Source organism: Anopheles nili, chromosome 3 (assembly GCF_943737925.1).
Source record: "Anopheles nili chromosome 3, idAnoNiliSN_F5_01, whole genome shotgun sequence".
NCBI lineage: Eukaryota > Metazoa > Arthropoda > Insecta > Diptera > Culicidae > Anopheles > Anopheles nili.
The window spans coordinates 53,122,598-53,139,810 of record NC_071292.1 but is presented as its reverse complement, the minus strand read 5'-3'; the positions used below and the strand labels follow the sequence as shown (position 1 = coordinate 53,139,810).

General features: G+C 48.9%; 1 protein-coding gene across 1 annotated transcript in view; it reads left to right on the top strand.

Annotated features, from left to right (window-relative positions):
- Positions 1 to 17,213, top strand: part of LOC128724603 (uncharacterized) — a 152,534-nt gene that overhangs the window by 82,291 nt on the left and 53,030 nt on the right. The window contains exons 3-5 of the mRNA XM_053818326.1: positions 12,301 to 13,552; positions 13,636 to 14,027; positions 16,031 to 16,963. Of these exons, the coding sequence (XP_053674301.1) occupies positions 12,301 to 13,552; positions 13,636 to 14,027; positions 16,031 to 16,963 (2,577 nt within the window). The remainder of the gene's footprint in view (positions 1 to 12,300; positions 13,553 to 13,635; positions 14,028 to 16,030; positions 16,964 to 17,213) is intronic.

Genomic DNA, 17,213 nt, shown 5'->3' with positions numbered 1-17,213 from the left:
TAAACGTGAGCAGCAACAGCAATGCGCTGGGACGGTTTACTAAAAAGGATTTTTGATCATTTGCTTCACCATGCAACGAAGCGCAGAGGAAGCACCTAAACGGTAGCCTGATGTAGTTCAATGGGCCAGCCTTCCCGCTCCAGGTGTACAGATAAACCGCACGGGCAAACAAAATAAAACGCTCCGCTGGTTTGTTGTAACTGCAATCAATCATGCAACGGTGCTGTTTTTCTTGGCCACAACACCACACAGCGGGAAAACACCACGTCCTCGTTCCCAACGGAGCGAAAGGATGAAGATCTGCTTACCGGAGGGAGAAAGCTCGCTCGAAAAGTACACGCTTTTGGGCGAGTGGGAGGCTTAAATTAGAACTTCACCGTGCATTCTGCGGCGTGCTTGAGGCTGAAATTTCGAACAAACTTTCTCGGAAACACATCCACTTGTGTACAGTTCGTGTGTTCGGTTTATTCTGAGTCGAAGAAGCACGCACGTTCCTTTTTTTGTGTGTGGCTTCTTTGGGTCTCGTTTTAAGTTTGAACACTGAGCTCACCGGTGCACGTTATGGGAAATCACGAATCACCAAGAGTGGTCTATAAATTCCTACCGAATGCTAAACCTCTTTTCCCTAGGCACACTATCGCCGCAAAGTGGTCCATTTCATAGATAAAAAGCGAACAGCGAAAAAGGATGTGCAATTTACGACATCGTTGGGGGTGTCTATTCAAAACACGTTCATTTCGAGTTTAAGGCTAAATTTATCGACGCCACCAAAACGGGCGCCTCCATCCCACGTAATTCGCTAATAACGCAAATTGCTTCTCGTTGCGATGTGGCGCAACGTTTTTTTTCTTCTTTTTTTGGGAACCTACGGCTCGGAATTAGCCTCATCAAACGCGATCCGATAACCATCGTCTAGGCCATCGTGGTTCGCACGAAACTTAACCAAATAAGGTAAAATTATGATCGTTCGGATGTGTGGTGAAATGGCCGCTAACTCGCAATCGCCATTACGCCAGGTATTCGGCTCCGGTGTTTAATAATTTAAATGAACTGCTGGCGAGCCCTGCCACAAAACCCAGAGCGCGCTCTGGCTTCGTTTTCACTTTTCCGTGCTTTGAATAAAATCTCACCCGTGTGACGGCAAACCCCGGGATTATCTCACCTGCACTCCGCCTGGTGGGCCGCGTTACTCAACATCTACGCTTCTTACGCTTTCTTTACCCAACCCCCGATGTGCGATGCTGCTAATTGAGGAGCCGCGTGCATGATAAATAACTGTCATCTGCAGCACCGGCAGGCTCGGAAGCCATCGTAGCGAAAGGGAAGAAAAATCGCTCCACTTCGCTAATCACTATCACCGCGTCGAGACGCCTGGACGCAAATCGATGCAACCACCTGCCAATGGTGCTAGGCGCTAAAATGAAAACCGCACCGAGCTCCTTCGGACAGAGATGGATTATTCGCCCTCGGGGGAGGTTTTTTCTTGTGACGTCTTTGTTGCAATGGCAAGGGCGTCCACCGACACACAAGGGGGCAGTGTACTGGCGTCGATCGATTGCGCCCGAGGGCCACCGGTCCGAGAGCTGCTCCGATATTCATCTACATCGGCGAACATGCAGAAAAGGCAACAAAGCCCCGCCGGTCGTTGTCGGTGCATCATCTCGCTGGCAGGTCTGTGTCGAGCTGTAACGTCTTGGGGCGACAAAGAATCGCCCCCGCTGGATGGTGTACCGGTGTTGATGAAGGTGTGGTGGCTTGTTTACCGATACAATGTTGTAGCTGGTGTGCGGAAAATGAGCCACCGTAGGACGATAACGATTTGTTAGATGCACTTGAACCGGGGTCGCGTTTGTGGTCAGCGAGTGCGTGCGAGACACGCACGGTCTGTCAGAGCGCATGGTGGTCTTGATCGCGGTGGTTGTCGTTGCCCACGCTAGTTGCCGTTTGACGATTGGTTCTTATCAGTCGGGAAGGCGTTTAGGGATGAGGCCGCTGTTACGATGCCATCCTACGCCAGCCGCTATTGATTAGGGAGGTTCCTAGGAAACGCGGTCGTGTAGGTTCATTTTGTTTTGCTTGATATTAATATCATCAGAAATGAAGCAGATAACCATGAGGAGCACAAGTTTTCGATGACATATGTACGCAAGACCTTTCTGAGAAGTGCTTCAGAATTAATGTCACATTCGAGAGCAACCTCACTCTCTTTTCCTGTTGAAATTGAGCTTCAGCATACTCGTCGCATACTTCAGCTTCTACTCTACCAACACCACCCCAAAACCTGGCCGCTTGGGTGGCGTTGTCATGGCAACGTGCAATCTCTCCGTGATTGATGCGATTATGATGAAGGGCGGCGTGGTGTGTATGCGCTGGCTTTAGCGCGTCGCGATCGCATTAAGCGCGTGCGCTGAGCGGCTCATCTCAAAAAGGGCGCTCGTAAAAGCTGTCATTTCAACACCGCCAGGCGTACGAACAAAGAAACCAGGTGAAGCAGATGAAACAGGTGAAGGGTTAACCGTAGCAGCAGCAGCCACAAATTGAGGAAGCTCCACTGCGCAACACATCGGTACGCAGATACGCGCGGTTGATTTACGATTGCCCAATTTGGGTGCGCAGGAGGACGCGCGCATTGCTGCATCTAGGGGTGTGTTGGTGGGGGTGTTTATTTATTTTTTTTCTTTCGCTTGTTTGCTTCGCCTGCCTGTTGTCTCGTGGGGGCTTTTGCCCAATCTTGTGCACCACCCCGTATGTGTGCTAAAAGAGAGCGCGCGTGATGACGTTCGCGTAATCGCGCATCATCGTGCAATCCGACTGCAATGCAGCGTGATGCACTAGCGAGGAGGGCCAACTGCGTGTAAACGAAAGGGCGATCCCCTGCTATGGTTCTTTTGTTCGTGCGTGTGCTCTCTCTCTCTCTCTCTCTCTCACACATTCTTGCTCTCCCGAGCGGCAGGTTGATGCATTATGTCGTCTTCAAGGTTTCCCAACAGAAGCTCGCGTTGGGCTGTTATCTTTCGACGATGCGCTTCGGCGCAGAATGCGGTTTATCACACCACTTAGGAGGCGCGGAATAGTAGACCCGCAGCAGCAGGAATGCTTCCAGTAGCTAATGGATTTTTTTTTTTTTGCAAAAACTCACTTAATATTCCATCGCAATAGCAGCGCTTGAAATAGACATTGAGAAGACATGGCAACATTTTTGTGTGCAAAAACATCACCACCGCTTCCTAAGGTTCAACATAATTATAGCCGGCTCGTGATTGTGTCCTTCTTTTCGCCACGTTATTTAGGATTCCCGTGAAGCCCACCCGTGTGGGGTCTAAGCGCGGCTAAATTGGTCCTAATTTGCATTGGCTCACGTGCTGGCAACGTGCACTTTCGTGCGTTAGCAACAGCCCCTGCCGAACGGTTCCAGACGTCGTGTTCCTCCAATTGGTCCCGTTTGGCCACCCGTGGGGCTTAACCGTTGACCGCGACACGTGGTGCTCAGACCGCACAAATTAGATTTCAGTCGGCATTATTTCCGCCCATTTATGACAGGGGCCAGGGCACAAGGTTCGAGCCTAATGGCTGGTATTCACAACAGGCACATGGATTTGGGTTATGTTTTCGCCATTTGAATATTGAGATTGAGTTAGTTAGCTCCGTTTGTTTGACTTGTGTTTGTGGTGCATTTGTGGTGAATGTTTAAATTTCGTGCATGAAGTTTGGGCACCTCCTTTTTTGCTATTGCATGTAGGACAGCTCGTTTATGGGTGGTAAATTTTGAACAAAAATAATAAGCATATTGATTAAAAATAATTCCTTTTTGCCTGCGTCTTAATCGGCTTTTCAAACATGGGCTATTTCCCTGCGTACCGTAAACAGAAAATCCATCATCGGCCGTCGGAACGGTGCCGTAAACACGTTCAGTCGATCGTCACCGCTCGTTATTTGCGACCTCTGAGGGGTGTTTATAGTGATCAAAAACCCACCCCTCGTATCCTTGCTTGCTGCTCGGCTGCACCCCCGGGTGAACGCAGCCTGGTGAGCGCCCTCGTGACCTTGCGCGGCAGAATGGCGCAGATTTTCTGCATCGATCGAGATGATCTCACGGGAGGGAAAATGACTATGCATCAACGATCCGGGCACTTACGCCATCTTCTGACTGAACGAGCGGTGGATACGCTTTCCTTCAGCCCGCCGCACGGGATGCAAAATTAATTACTAACAAGTCGGCGAGTTAATGGCGACAAAGAATGGTGTGTTTATGAGCGCGCGCGCGTTCGGCTTACTGGCGCGCAGTTTCCGGTGCGTGGAAAACGCCGCGTGGCGCACAAAGTTTTTGGCTTGCGAAAAACCCACCCAAATCATACACACGCACCGCCCAACCGCTTGCCCTTAAGCGCGCTCATCCGTTCTTCCTGTTTTCTTTCCGTGCTTTGACCGTGAAAAGCCGGCGCTGGCCTTGCGCTGTATACCGACACCGGGAAATAGAGACGGTCGGCCGGTTATAATCGAATCCGAACCGTTTATCCGACGGAAAATCTCAACAAGGCGGGCCCCAATCGTGTGTTTTACCGGCGCCAGGACGAGGTTTTGCCATGGTTTTTTATTTATGTCGTACCATCGTGCCGTGGCGCTAATTTGTCGTGTCGCTTTGGAAGTGATTAATTTGAATGTCACTTCCGTCGCCGACTTTTCGCGAGTTTTCCGTCGTCGCTCTCGATAATCGCCCCTTCTTCAGGCAGGACCGTCGTCTTAATTGCGAGCCAAACAAGCGTTCTGTCCGTCCACCGAAGCCATTGGGTATTGGTAGAGTGAATCTGAATGCATTGGCTCGGTTCCGATTGGCGTACGGCTTTGGTATGTCCTTCCGCAAACGAAGGCGCCACACGTCGACGACGAATTGGTTCCATCATTCGGCGGGCAGTTTCATTTTCGATTAGCTAGAATATTCATTTCTTTTCCGGAATCATCATATTTCTGTCCGCACAGCTTTTGTTCTCTCAGCTCGGTTGCTCGGTCAGGCTTCAACGTTAATGATCGCACGTTTTGTTCCTCGCGTGCTTTTTGAGCAGCCATTTCCTTGCTGCTTGCCTGTCTGCCTGCCTGCCGGCCGCTCCGATCAGCTCGTGTGTGGTGTACGACGTTTCGGAAACTTTTCGCATGGCTTCCCCGTGACGGGGCGGCCCTCGTCGTAGGGGCGAATTGTTTTAATTTTCCGCCGACCGAAGCCATCAAGGGGGGACGAACGAAATATAATCATCGCTGGTAGCAAAAAATACAAACCAAAAAAAAAGGAAAAGTGTAGCCAACCGACACGGCGATCGCACATCGAATGGGAAATCAGCATTGGATGGCTGCCGTTGTTCCGCAGTGGTTGTTGTCGCCACGGTGCGTATTGCAGATGTGCTGGGTTTGCCCGTCGAGAGGAAGCATAGTGTTCTTAGCTTCTCTTGAGCGCCACCGCGATTGTGGTCGCGTGTGTTTTTGGTGAAACAAAAAAGTAACCCTGCCTCCCAGGCGAAGACGAAGAAGTTTGCCCGTTTTTCCGTGCGGTTCTACCGAAGCGATCGGTAGTGGAGTTTTCGCGTGTTGTAACACCGGACGGTGTGGTGGATCTGTTGAGCGTCACAGGACGATTGTGACACTTTATCACGATCTGCACGCCCTTTACTCGATCGTGTTGTTTTATTTGTTCCGCTTGGCAAGGCAAGCGTTCCAAACAAAAGCGTGTGGTTTAGAGTGTGAACACGAGGATCGAACGATCGTGTGGTGCTGGTGGTAAGTGGTGGATTGTTTTTCTTTTGTGGAGAGATAATGCGATTCCACGTGGCGGTGGCTCAATCGCTCCCTTCACCGGGCACGTGTGAAGGGAGCGAAGGTACCACCGAAGCAAAAACTCGGATTCAGATCGATAAAATAGACTGTTCAACAAAAAAATATCGGACATCTAAACACTGCTCCCAAAGAACGTCATCAGTGCCTAGTGTTTTGTCAGCAAAAAGCTCACGCTCACGTCTTCGGTTGGGCAGTTCGTGAAACGGTTCGGGCACTTTTCCGGTCTCCGTGGCAAAAGTGAATGGGATCTTATCTTCTGGAGTGTACCAAAAACCACAGGAAGAATGCCCGCGTTTGGGTGGGGCGTGCTTTACCGTCTTACATTAGCTCGCTACGTTGGAACCTCTACGATCTGTTCCGGTGGATTCAAACTTCGGTTGGTTGACCACCGATCGCACACACACACACACACCCGTGACTGCGCGAGGTGTGTCACCCTGAAGGAGGTGAATGATTGGTCGGTCGTTTTGCTGAAATTCGCCGTAAAGCTCCTGCGCCGTACCGCGGGTTCTTATCGCCCGAGTGAAGGGAGTAAAGTTGACCCCGAATTGATCCAAACAAACATCCACCCCCACACAGCGGGTTGTTGGTTTTTCGTTTAATTTTCCTGCCATAAACAGCGCCATGCTGAAGCGTACCGTGTCTAGAGTGTCCTGGTGAAAGGAGCGGTTGCAAAATGTAGAAACATTTGTGTTATGCCGCAACCGGTGTCAATCAAACGGGCAAACATTTGAACGTCAAAATGGTTCGAGCAACAACAACAAAAAAACCATTTATTTTGCCATCTCCAGTTTTAGTGGAATTCCTGCCCTGGTTGGAGGTGTTTCCGTGTTGGTATTGTTTATTTCGCACAAGGCGAATGGCTGAGGAGAAGAAAGCAGAATTCGTACACGTCGTGTCACTGTCTAGAGCCGTCTGCAACCGTGGAAAAGTAAAATGGAAAATTTATTCTCAAAATATGGTGCTGGAATCAACAGATCGCGTTGATCGGCGTTTGGTAGACAACTTGCAAAAAGTCGATTGTAAACGCGTTCGGTGTTGCGATGGACAATGTTTTGCGTACTTTTTACGTAGCCCGGTTCAAGCTCCAAAATGTCACAATAACTTTGCGCACACCCATTCAAACGTACCATTAATACCAAATGTCGAAGGGCATCTATCCAGGGTCCTAGAGTACTGCCGGCCCATTTGCAGCAGAATGTACCGCTCAACAGGCAACGGTGTGTCTCAGGGTGGGGCATACAGACGGAAAGTGGAACATGCTCTGGGCCCTTTTTTTTGCAAAGACACTTGAACTTGACCCCGGAACCGTTGGCTCTGGTACAAGCGTCTGCAGCGCCGATGGACGAACCGAAGCACGTGTTCAGCGCAACAGTTCCCTCTTACGGCCAGTGACCGGAGGATATGAGCTCAGGCGTGTGGAATGAATGTTGAATCAACACTCTCCCGGTAATCCGACGTCCGTTATGGGGAGAGTGCAAAAAAAAAAGCACAACATGTGGAACAAAGCAGCATGAAACAAAGCTCTCCACCGAGCGGGCAGATGCATAAGTGTGCAACGGCAAAAAGTTGTTGCTTCACTGTCCATGGATGGACGATGGACGTACGATCGGTGCACGTCTTCAAAACGGTACTTTGGGTCCTTTTTTTTGTTAATCAAATTATGCACCACATTTGCGTGCTACTATGTAGGCGTGTGTGCCGTGGCCTCTGATTTGCATCGTAAGAAATCTTCCACTCGATGTTTAATCATATACTGTGTCGATTGAAATTAATGTCAACTAGCAGCCCGACGTTGGAATCGTTCAGCTGGCAACATCGGGGCGTTATTGCTTCCCGCAATTAACATGCATGTAGAACACGCCTGAGGCCGGCCTGCATATTATTGCCGCGCGTTGCATTGATGCAAGTTCTCGTGCACCTGTTCGCGCCCGTCCCAGCAATCGCTCCAGGAAATGGTGCTCGATCAGATCCGATCCTTGTCCACCAGCGCAGGGGCCAAGAACGTTAACATCCACGCGCCATGGAGGTACGATCCGGTCCCTGCAAAAGTGAACGTTTAATCCAAAACATCGAATCGATCGCACAATCAATCTGGCCCTGGCCAATTGGGAGGAGGTGGTCCGGTGGGTGGCACACACCTGCACGATTTCCCATAAATCAACGCGAACGGCGAGGTGCTCTCTTGTGGCGGTGTGCGTTTTACAGCCGGCTCTAGGAATAGTTTCACCGGTCTGACCTGTGAGCCGCCAATCGAACGTGGTGCCAGGTGCAGGGCTCACAAGAAGTAATTTTAGCTGTACACGACGCGTAACTACCGGGCCGAGGGTGAACCCGTGAAGTCAGTGCCAAGTTTAAGGGGCTGCTTACAGCGGCACGGCGAGCTGTGGGCACCGTTTTCGGTTTGGGGCTTCACGCGCATCATGTGACAGGCAGGCAGGCAGGCAATTTTGAACCACGGACGCCATTTTGAATCCCGGTGGATGGGGCCGGGGAAGAGATATTGAGTTTCGGTAGTGTCCAACAAACCGATACGCAAACCATCGCAGATAGCCATGGGCAGCGATTTAAAGGATACAACAAAGAGCCCCATGGCTACCTGCGATGGCTCGGTTTATTTACAATTTCCCCACAATCCGTCAGCGACACAATCGCCATCGTGGAAAGCGCACCAGGATTAGCCCCGTGTGCGGTGGTAATTCTAGAGCGGATTAAAATCATCGCTTGTGGCAAGGACCGGTGCGAGCGAACGATTCCGTCGATAGTGATACTAGCTTTCGTAGCAAAAGGATTCCCGAGTACACGAGCTCAGGCACTGTGAATTGACCGGCGTGAGTTATGCACGCGATTGGCAATGTCGCGTCGCGTTTTGGATCACGAGCAGAAGAGAGGCTGTCAATCTTTTTGGGAATGCTCGGGCAGCCCATAAATTTATGCTCGCACCATCTCCGCCTCGTCGCGCGCTTGTCAATCGTAAATCTTTTGTCGAGTAATTTTACCGAGCGAGAGGGTTCTGCGTTTTTTCTTTTCTTTGCCTCTTGAACGCAATTCGAAAACTCATCTGTCATCGCGCTTATCATAGATCAATCTCACATAAATCGCCCGAAAACCCGGCGTGTAGACACCGACGCTGACACGCGAGCGAAGGCGTCGTCGTCGTGGTGGGGCCAAAATAAAACAACCGCCAAAAAAAAACAGAGATCAAATACTCACCATTCATCACGGCGTTATTTGCTGTTCTTCGAATCCGAGTCCGTGAGCAAATATCGTAGGCACATTGGAGCTAACGCGTTCTCACATAAATTTACCACACTCAGGCAGGTCGAGCGCTGCAACCGGACAGATCGCGAGGATCGTGAAGGTTAGGAACTAGATATTTTCTCTGCCAACCCACCTCGCCTGATTGCGACACCCATTTTGCTCGCGTAATCGCATCTGGAGCGCGATATTCAAACGCCCTTTGGGTACGCGATACCACCGAACCGTGGGATGGTTTCGAGATATTTGGCTTAACCTCCCAGGCCAGCACACGCCAGGGGTGTGTGTGTGTGTTTTTACGGGGCTTCCAACATTTGATTTACGGTCGCCTTTACGGGGTGGACAAATTATTGAATGTCTCCGGCCCTTAGAAGTCGTGCTTTCGTGATTCATTTAAGCTCTTATTCCGGCTCGGATGTACTAAAGAAGGCTCGGGTCAGTTGAAGCTCCTGAAATGTGCGTAGGGCTGCTGACCTTACGGTTATCCTTCATTTAAATGGCTTCGGGTGCATGGCGTACAGTGAACCGACCATACTAATTAGTGAGACTCGCTGGAATAAAACACACACAAAAAAAAACAAATGTTTCTTAAAAGGTTTCGCAATGCAAAGAGCGGCTCGATAGTGCGGCATTCTTCTCGTTTGATTCTCGTGCACCACCGAGCGATCGCTGTAGGCATAAAGAAACGCACCGTAAAACTAATTTCACATCGACACACCACCTGGAATGTAATTTTGAGAGTGGCAATTGAATTTTCCACGTGGGTCGATCCCGCCCGGACGTGGGGAGTCATGCTGTGTTGAGCTGAGTATAGGTTTTGAGCCTCAAAAACTGACCGAACGAGCGAGGTGCTCTGGTGCCTTCGCCTACCATCCGGCTCGTACTTGCGGTATTTCAAATTACGTTCGACCCCCCCGTGGGGAAGGCTTCGGTGCGTTGTAATTGCATCGACAAAACGGTGGTGGAATATCGGGGCGAAGGTGAGCTTATCGGGTTTTTCCGAATGGAAACTCCACGTACTAACTTTGGGTTCGGCTACCGATAATCGATAGCTAAATAGCGATGTAAAGCTAATTTCGGTATGAATATTGGATTTGCAGCTAGTCGCAGCATACACACACCCACATTGGGCCTATCGTTCCCGTTGGATGAAACATTGCGAGCTAAATGCATGCACCTCTAGAGCATGTGAAGTAATAGCATTACATCCATAATTGACTATCATAATGTCGGTAATCAGTAGGAGGCTAAAATTTCGAGTTCTCTCTCTTCACATTTGATTTTTTTTAATTCTTCTTACACGTGCTTTGGTGTTGTTTTAACAATGAGAAAACGTTGCCTAGACTAATGGTTTTACATTGCTGCTGGTTCCATCTGTGCTTTTGTGCGCTTTTTGGCTTCAGCAGGAAGTGTGTTTTTTTATGTTCCACGCCACCATTGGAACCTTTTTACGTTAACCTTTTTCTACAATGCTCCCAAAGTCGTCCCGCGTGCCTCCGGGCGGTGAAGCCTCGCCGCAGCAAGTGACGTGCGTGTGCCATTTTACCACTTCTGAACCATCGAAACCCGGGCGACCTCTTTCGGGCGGTCGTCGAGAACCAAACCTGGGCCGCTCGGTCGTTAGACACCGCCGTTAGCCCTGACACGCCGGCTGCCGTCTGTGCGGATGGGAAGTGAAGGTCCTCGGTTCGCTAAGGGTAGAGCGTCTACTGCGGCCACTGGATGGCCCCAAACGGCTGAAGGGAACCGATCGATGCCGCGATGTTAATGTGTGCGGTAAACACCTACGCGGCACCGCGAATCCAGTTCCCATACGCCCCATGCAACGCAGGGCCACGGTGTGTGCCATTTTATTGCAACGGCTCAGGGTTGCTAGTTGTCGTTTTACTTTTATTTTTTTTTTCGTTTTGCACTCAACTAACTACTGGGCTGCACCGATCGCTCATGAAATACGCGACGCGAAGAATGCAGTTTCCGGCGTGGCCGTGCGTTTATTGCCCGGTCGTGTTGCCAACGTGTAAAAAAAGAAAAAACATTAGCTCCAACCAGTGGTGCTAGGTGCGCTTCTCGGAGTCATTAAGATTTACAACCTATTTGCTAGGGCCTGGACACAGGAAGCAGTTTGTAGAAGTGGAAGTTGATGGCCTAGATGCGCTGTCGCTAACGAGATATGTGATTTACCTAACGGCCATTGGTCGTGTGGCCGAAATGGCACACATTCTAAACCGTTGCTCACCGAACTTCTTGTCCCATGTCGGTTATCTCGGTTGTGTAAAAGCTTTCGTTGATGTCCTGCAGCAGCTCTTCCAGGTCCTGTAGCTGATCGAGTCCGATAGGGTTTTTCCGTTGATGTTGCAGATCCGCTTTGTACTGCGCAAGAAGCGTATACAAACGAAGTAGCTCATCGATGAGGTTTTCTGGTAGATCCTCTTGATCTTGATCACTCCGAATCGATGCTTCCTTTTGTGCGCATTCCGAAGAACTTTCATGAATGCTCGGGTGGGACGCCATTAAATTCGTAGTGCAAATCTCAGCTGGAGCTGTGGCGATCTCGTCTAAGCTAGATTTACCTATGACAAGCTGCACCAGTGCCTGAACACAACGCAGGTACGCCATAACAAAGCGAAGCTCATCTGACGAGCTGCAGGAGGATGCTTCAAGAAAGTCTAGTGCCCATTGGATGCTCTCGGGTGAAACGGTGAAAAACTGCTGCCGAAACACATCGAAACAGTGCCAGATAACACCAAGCGTATGATCGAAACACTGGAGCGCAGATTCAGGACGAAGTTCATGTGGCTCCAGGGTGTACTCGGTAGTGGAATAGAACGATTCTTCACTGGAGTTATTACATGCACAACAGCTGCTAGAAGACGGTACAATCGAAACGGCATCGGGTGGGGATAACTTGGAATCCATAGCGACGGGAATGGATTTAGAAACAACTATAGGATGAAATAAAAATATACTGTTTACAATTTTTACGGAAATCAACTGTGGCTTTTTGGTCTACCGATTGATGTCCTTTAATGTCAAAGGCTGCTGTGATCAAACCTGAATGACATTTATTCCTATTGCTAACGTATTCGCTAACGGACATTTTGGACGAACTGTCGCAGTAGGTTGCGACGTTACGTTTCATCTATTGTATAACAAATTACGGATCCGACGTGTTGAGACCGTTAAAATTCTAATTCCATCTATGCTTGTTTCGTGTTACAGAAAACAAACCGTTCGTGAACAGTGCTATTCAAGAGTTGGAGAAGAAGCTCTCATCCGCCACTGCCAAACTGAGCTGCCAACAGCAACCAGAGTCTAGTTATCAGCTACAGCATCATCCGTATCCTGCACCATCTCATCAGCCACCTGCGCTTTCGTATCAGGAGCAACCGGAGCTGCTGCATTACGCACATCCACAACACATCCAGTATCAGCAACCCGTGCCGTCTCAGCAAGTGTACGAAGCGCAACTCTATCGTGCACCAGCAGAAGAGAAGGAGTTTTACGTTACTACCAAAAGCAGCACGCTTGCACATCAGCCAGCTCGATCGTCCAACGAATGCTCCGGTTTGCACGCGATCCTGCAGGTGATACGTGCAGAGCAGCAACAGCAAGAGAAGCAAGATTGCCAGGGGCGAAACATTTCGAAACATTGTGATCTCTACATCGCTACTGCCAGCAGCCCGCTAGGGCGAGAATATCCGTCATCGAATCAAGCGTCTCAACCTCCAGCAACTACGCCGCAGGCGGCACCCAAATTTAGTGCCGTCAACTTCCGGCGCATTCAGCGACATCCGCCGGTGTCGTATCCGAAGCGTCCTCTGGTAACCCAGCGTTCCCTTGGCTCGCCACCATCGGTAAACGTTGGCTCGAGCTATTCGCCCTCCACCGCAACAAGCTGCACGACATTTGCCTCAGCATCGATTCTAAACGGGCATCAACAGCAGCAGCAAGTATCTAGGCGTCGCCACCACGGGTCGCGAAGGCATGAAGCCTTCGTCAAGACGCGCTCCAAAACCATATCGGACTTTTTTGGGCCAGAATCGACCCCGGTCAGCCGACTGCTGAACATAATATGTCAAGAGAAGGAAGCGGAAAGGGCAGCAGCGCACATCATGAACCAGCAGCAGCAGAGCTCTCGCACGATCGCGGCGAAGGCGTCCGCGAGCGCGCCATCTAGTCACGGTGCGGCCAGGACCCATCCGGTCCGGCCACCGCCTTCCGGTAGTCAATCCGCCTCGCTCGTAGTCGGCGCTCGGTCGCGCAAGGAAAACATTGTACCGGGTGTGGCGAACTCGGGCTCGGACACCGGCAGCAGTAGCAGTGCCTGTGTAGCGCCGGTGCTGGTTGATCCGGCATACGCCGCCAAGGATATAGATAGGATAGCGAAATACAAAGCCGATAGACGTAAAGCCATCTACTTAAGAAACAATGTCCACGAGAACGAAAATGAAAGACTGGAACCTAGCAAAAGGTATCTGCCCCATCCGTGGGCAAAATGAATCCGAGTCACGCGCTACCGTTGTACTGATTAGAAAACTTTGCTTTCGTTCACAGATCATCATCTAGAACACCGAATACTCTTCCATCAAGTGCAATTCTTAGCAAACAGCAGCATTCATTGTTACCACCTTCATCCAAGTCGACCGGCTCCAGCATTAAACGTCCTCAATCGGTCGGTCTTACGTCCTCAACGAAAGCTCCTTCATCCGGCAGCAGTGGTATTGGCGTGGGATTGGCCAAACAGGTGTCCACGCGATCGGTCGCCAGTGGCGCTCGAGAACGTAGTGCAAGCTCGGGTAACAACCCGGCGGCCAGTCGTTCAGGTGATGAGAAGAGTAGCAGCACTACTAAGGTAGCCCCCGTGTCACCAAACCATGTGGGTTCTACAGCCACGAAGCAAATTCGAACGACTCGATCCTCGCGTTTGCGTGCCGCAGCTGCTCACGGTAAGTGATCGACCATTCGAATTCGAAGGATTGGAGTAGATGGTAGAGGTGAATTAGAGAGATAGATTAGAGTGTTGAATAGGTATCCAACGGCTTTATCCTTCTCATGTTGTTATAGTTATCTTATTGACATCATTGTAGGCCTTACCGATTCACTAGTGATCTAATCTCATCATTTTAGTATACTCACTCACTATCACTTCATCGACAATCGACGTAGGAAATTGTAGCTAGTGTTGAATTATCACCAAATACGTACCATCAGTCATGTGTTATCATTCTTTCTAGCATTTTCTTTAGCAATAATGCTTGTATGAATGGATTTATTTGTTAAAGCTGCATTGTGACGATCACGTTATAATATTTTTGTTATGGTTTCATTTTTATCGGCACAGCAAACTGCTGATTCACCTAGTCACGTTTTATCATCACTTTGAAACTACCTAACGTGTGTTAAGCATTCTTTTTGTAATGTTCGATGCTAACCATCGCTTTTTGCTATCGCTTCACCCCTGCTAAACAAAGTAACCGGAAGCGAGACGTAAACGAAGCATTTAATAACCAATCGATGCATGCTTCTGATAAGCACGTAAGGCGCGATCTTCAGTGTCTTAAATTTGAGTAAACTCTTCGTCAATACTTCCAGGAACCGTTTGGGTGCAAAAGCACCAAGCAAACTTTCACACACTTCTCGTTCAATGTTCCCATTCGAAAAGGAGTAATTAAATTAAACTACCAAATGAAGTGTGCCAATTGCTGGGTCTTACAATTAAGGCTAAAGCGAGACTCATTAAACCACGGTTACGATACTTCGCCACCCTATGTCCGGCTTTACGATCGGTAGCAACCGGCGGTGGCATTTTCACACAACCGAAAAGATTACTCTCACCTGTTTTCTTTTGTTATTCATTTACGACTTCGAAACTTCGGCGGCGCTGGCTTGAGACGGCGCACCGTCGAAATGGAAAGCAATTCAAATGCGACCGATAATGGTGGGAACCGTTTTGGAAAATGTTCCGAAAGGTTTTCTGAACTGACGTTTTTCGTGATGTTTGGCCCCATATGATTCGTTTAATTGTACGATCTCCAATCAGCAGTGATATGATCGATGTTTGTTTTTCATTATTTGTGATGAGATGTTATGAGTATCTGTTTTTAAAATTACTCATTTTAGTAATTGTTCTTGTTTAGGGATACCATATGATGAGAAATGCGTATTGACGCCTTGTTAGGCTGCTTATTTGGCTTATGTTTGGATACAAATTAACGCTTTTCAAATTCTATAATACACCCACACCCACCCACTATGTATTATTTGTTTCTTGTAAATATTTGCGAAGAACAAAGATTTCTTTCAAAGACCATTGGCAATAGTTTCGATTGTATCTTTCTATTTCCTTTCTGTAAATATTTTCTTTTTATAAAACCTTAAAACTGCATTTCTGTAGATACATGTTGCTAAACTTTCGTCTCGTTGCATCTTCCAAATGTGTAGTGTTACATAGTAGTTTTCTTGTATATATTTATCTATTTTCAAACTGTTTCCATATTCTGTCATCGTTAGTTAGTTATTCTATTTCTTGATATCCTTTTTATTGTACATCAATCTACACCAAAGTATTCACACCACCGACACACACCAACTAATAACGTTTGTTCGTTTTATTACTATATTCTTTTCTTCGGTTTCATCTTTGCCAACTTTGTTTAAAATTACCGTGACTCTTCCGCTAAAACACAATAAACGGCAACCGATTGGTATTCAATGTGAATCAACGAATCAATGACACAAACAAAAACTATTAAAAAAAACTACCCCCGCGCCCTGATGGACACCAATTGGACTACTATTTGTTTTGTGGCTTCTCTCTGTTGGTTGAATCTGACTTTTTCTCTCCGTTGTACGACACGTTTGTAATGCGTTTGTGTAATATAACCATATACACACACCCTTACACACACCTCCTTCCAATGCGCTCGAAATCCGTTCACGGTGGTCACAGACAAGGAACGATCACCATCATTGAGCAACGTGAAAACTACCGCAGTACCGATAAATCCTTCCGTGATCGGGGCGCCTGGAGAAGAGCACCAACGGCCGCAGGCAATAGAGCGATCCCAGCGTGCCGTGTTCCATCGGGTTCCGGTGTCCGGAGCATCTGCTGTCCCAGTAGCTCCACGAGCAGAGACAACATCCGCACGAACAACATTAACGAAACATTCCACCAGCAATGGACCGCAGGCGGTAACGATCAGGAATAGCAAGTTATTGTCCTCGATGCCAAAACGGGAACCTGTGGCGAGAAAAGTTCTTCCCGGCACTGGAGGGGACACTTTGCCCGCAGCAGCCGAGAATGGCAAACGTATGGTGCCGACCATTGCCGTTAACATGAAACAGAGACTGAAGACCACGACTGAAACGATTAAAAGCGAGCGTGTGGCCAAAGCGATTGATCAACCTCCTGCCGTCCCTGTGAAGCGTGGCATCCTTACGAAGCATCGCACCAACGTGGTCCCTGTGGATCCCACCGATAGTGACGTGGAAAAGTCGCTGGTTGATCGCATGCAATCACTGAACCTATGTGCAAGTGCAGTGGACAAACATGTACCCGTTACCGTTGGACTTCAGCGGGAAGGTTTTTTTGAACTTCCCTCAAAGCTTATTTCGAAGATGCCGTCTCCTGGCTTAACTAAACCGAGCACGATTGTCAGCTCGCAAGATGGTCCGGCAGCCGAAGGCATCGGAACGCCTCGCCTTAGAACGTCCACCATGAAAAGAGCACACGCAACGCGACCGGATGCAGCCACCCTACCGCGGGATATTAATGGGCTAAGTCCTGTAAAAGGACACCTAGCAGAGCCGCCGAAGGACAAATCGGCGAAACGTAAATCTTTTCTCAATCGCTCGCAGACAGAAGAAACGACCGGTGGCACAAGTAAGTTCGGCTTCAGCGGGAAGCATTTCTTCTATGTGAAACCCCTGCCAAGCACCGCCAAGCGGTTGGTGATTGTGTGGCGGATGTGTCTGGCGTTTGTGTGGATTCTCCTAATAGGAGGATAAAGGAAACGTGTTTTGGTAGCAAATTTCCCTCTCGTCTTTGTATTTCGGCGTAAAATTGCTTTTCGCAACGTGTGTGATGTAACTGTTACTAATCTGTGAACAGAGAGCAATTATTGTTTGATTTC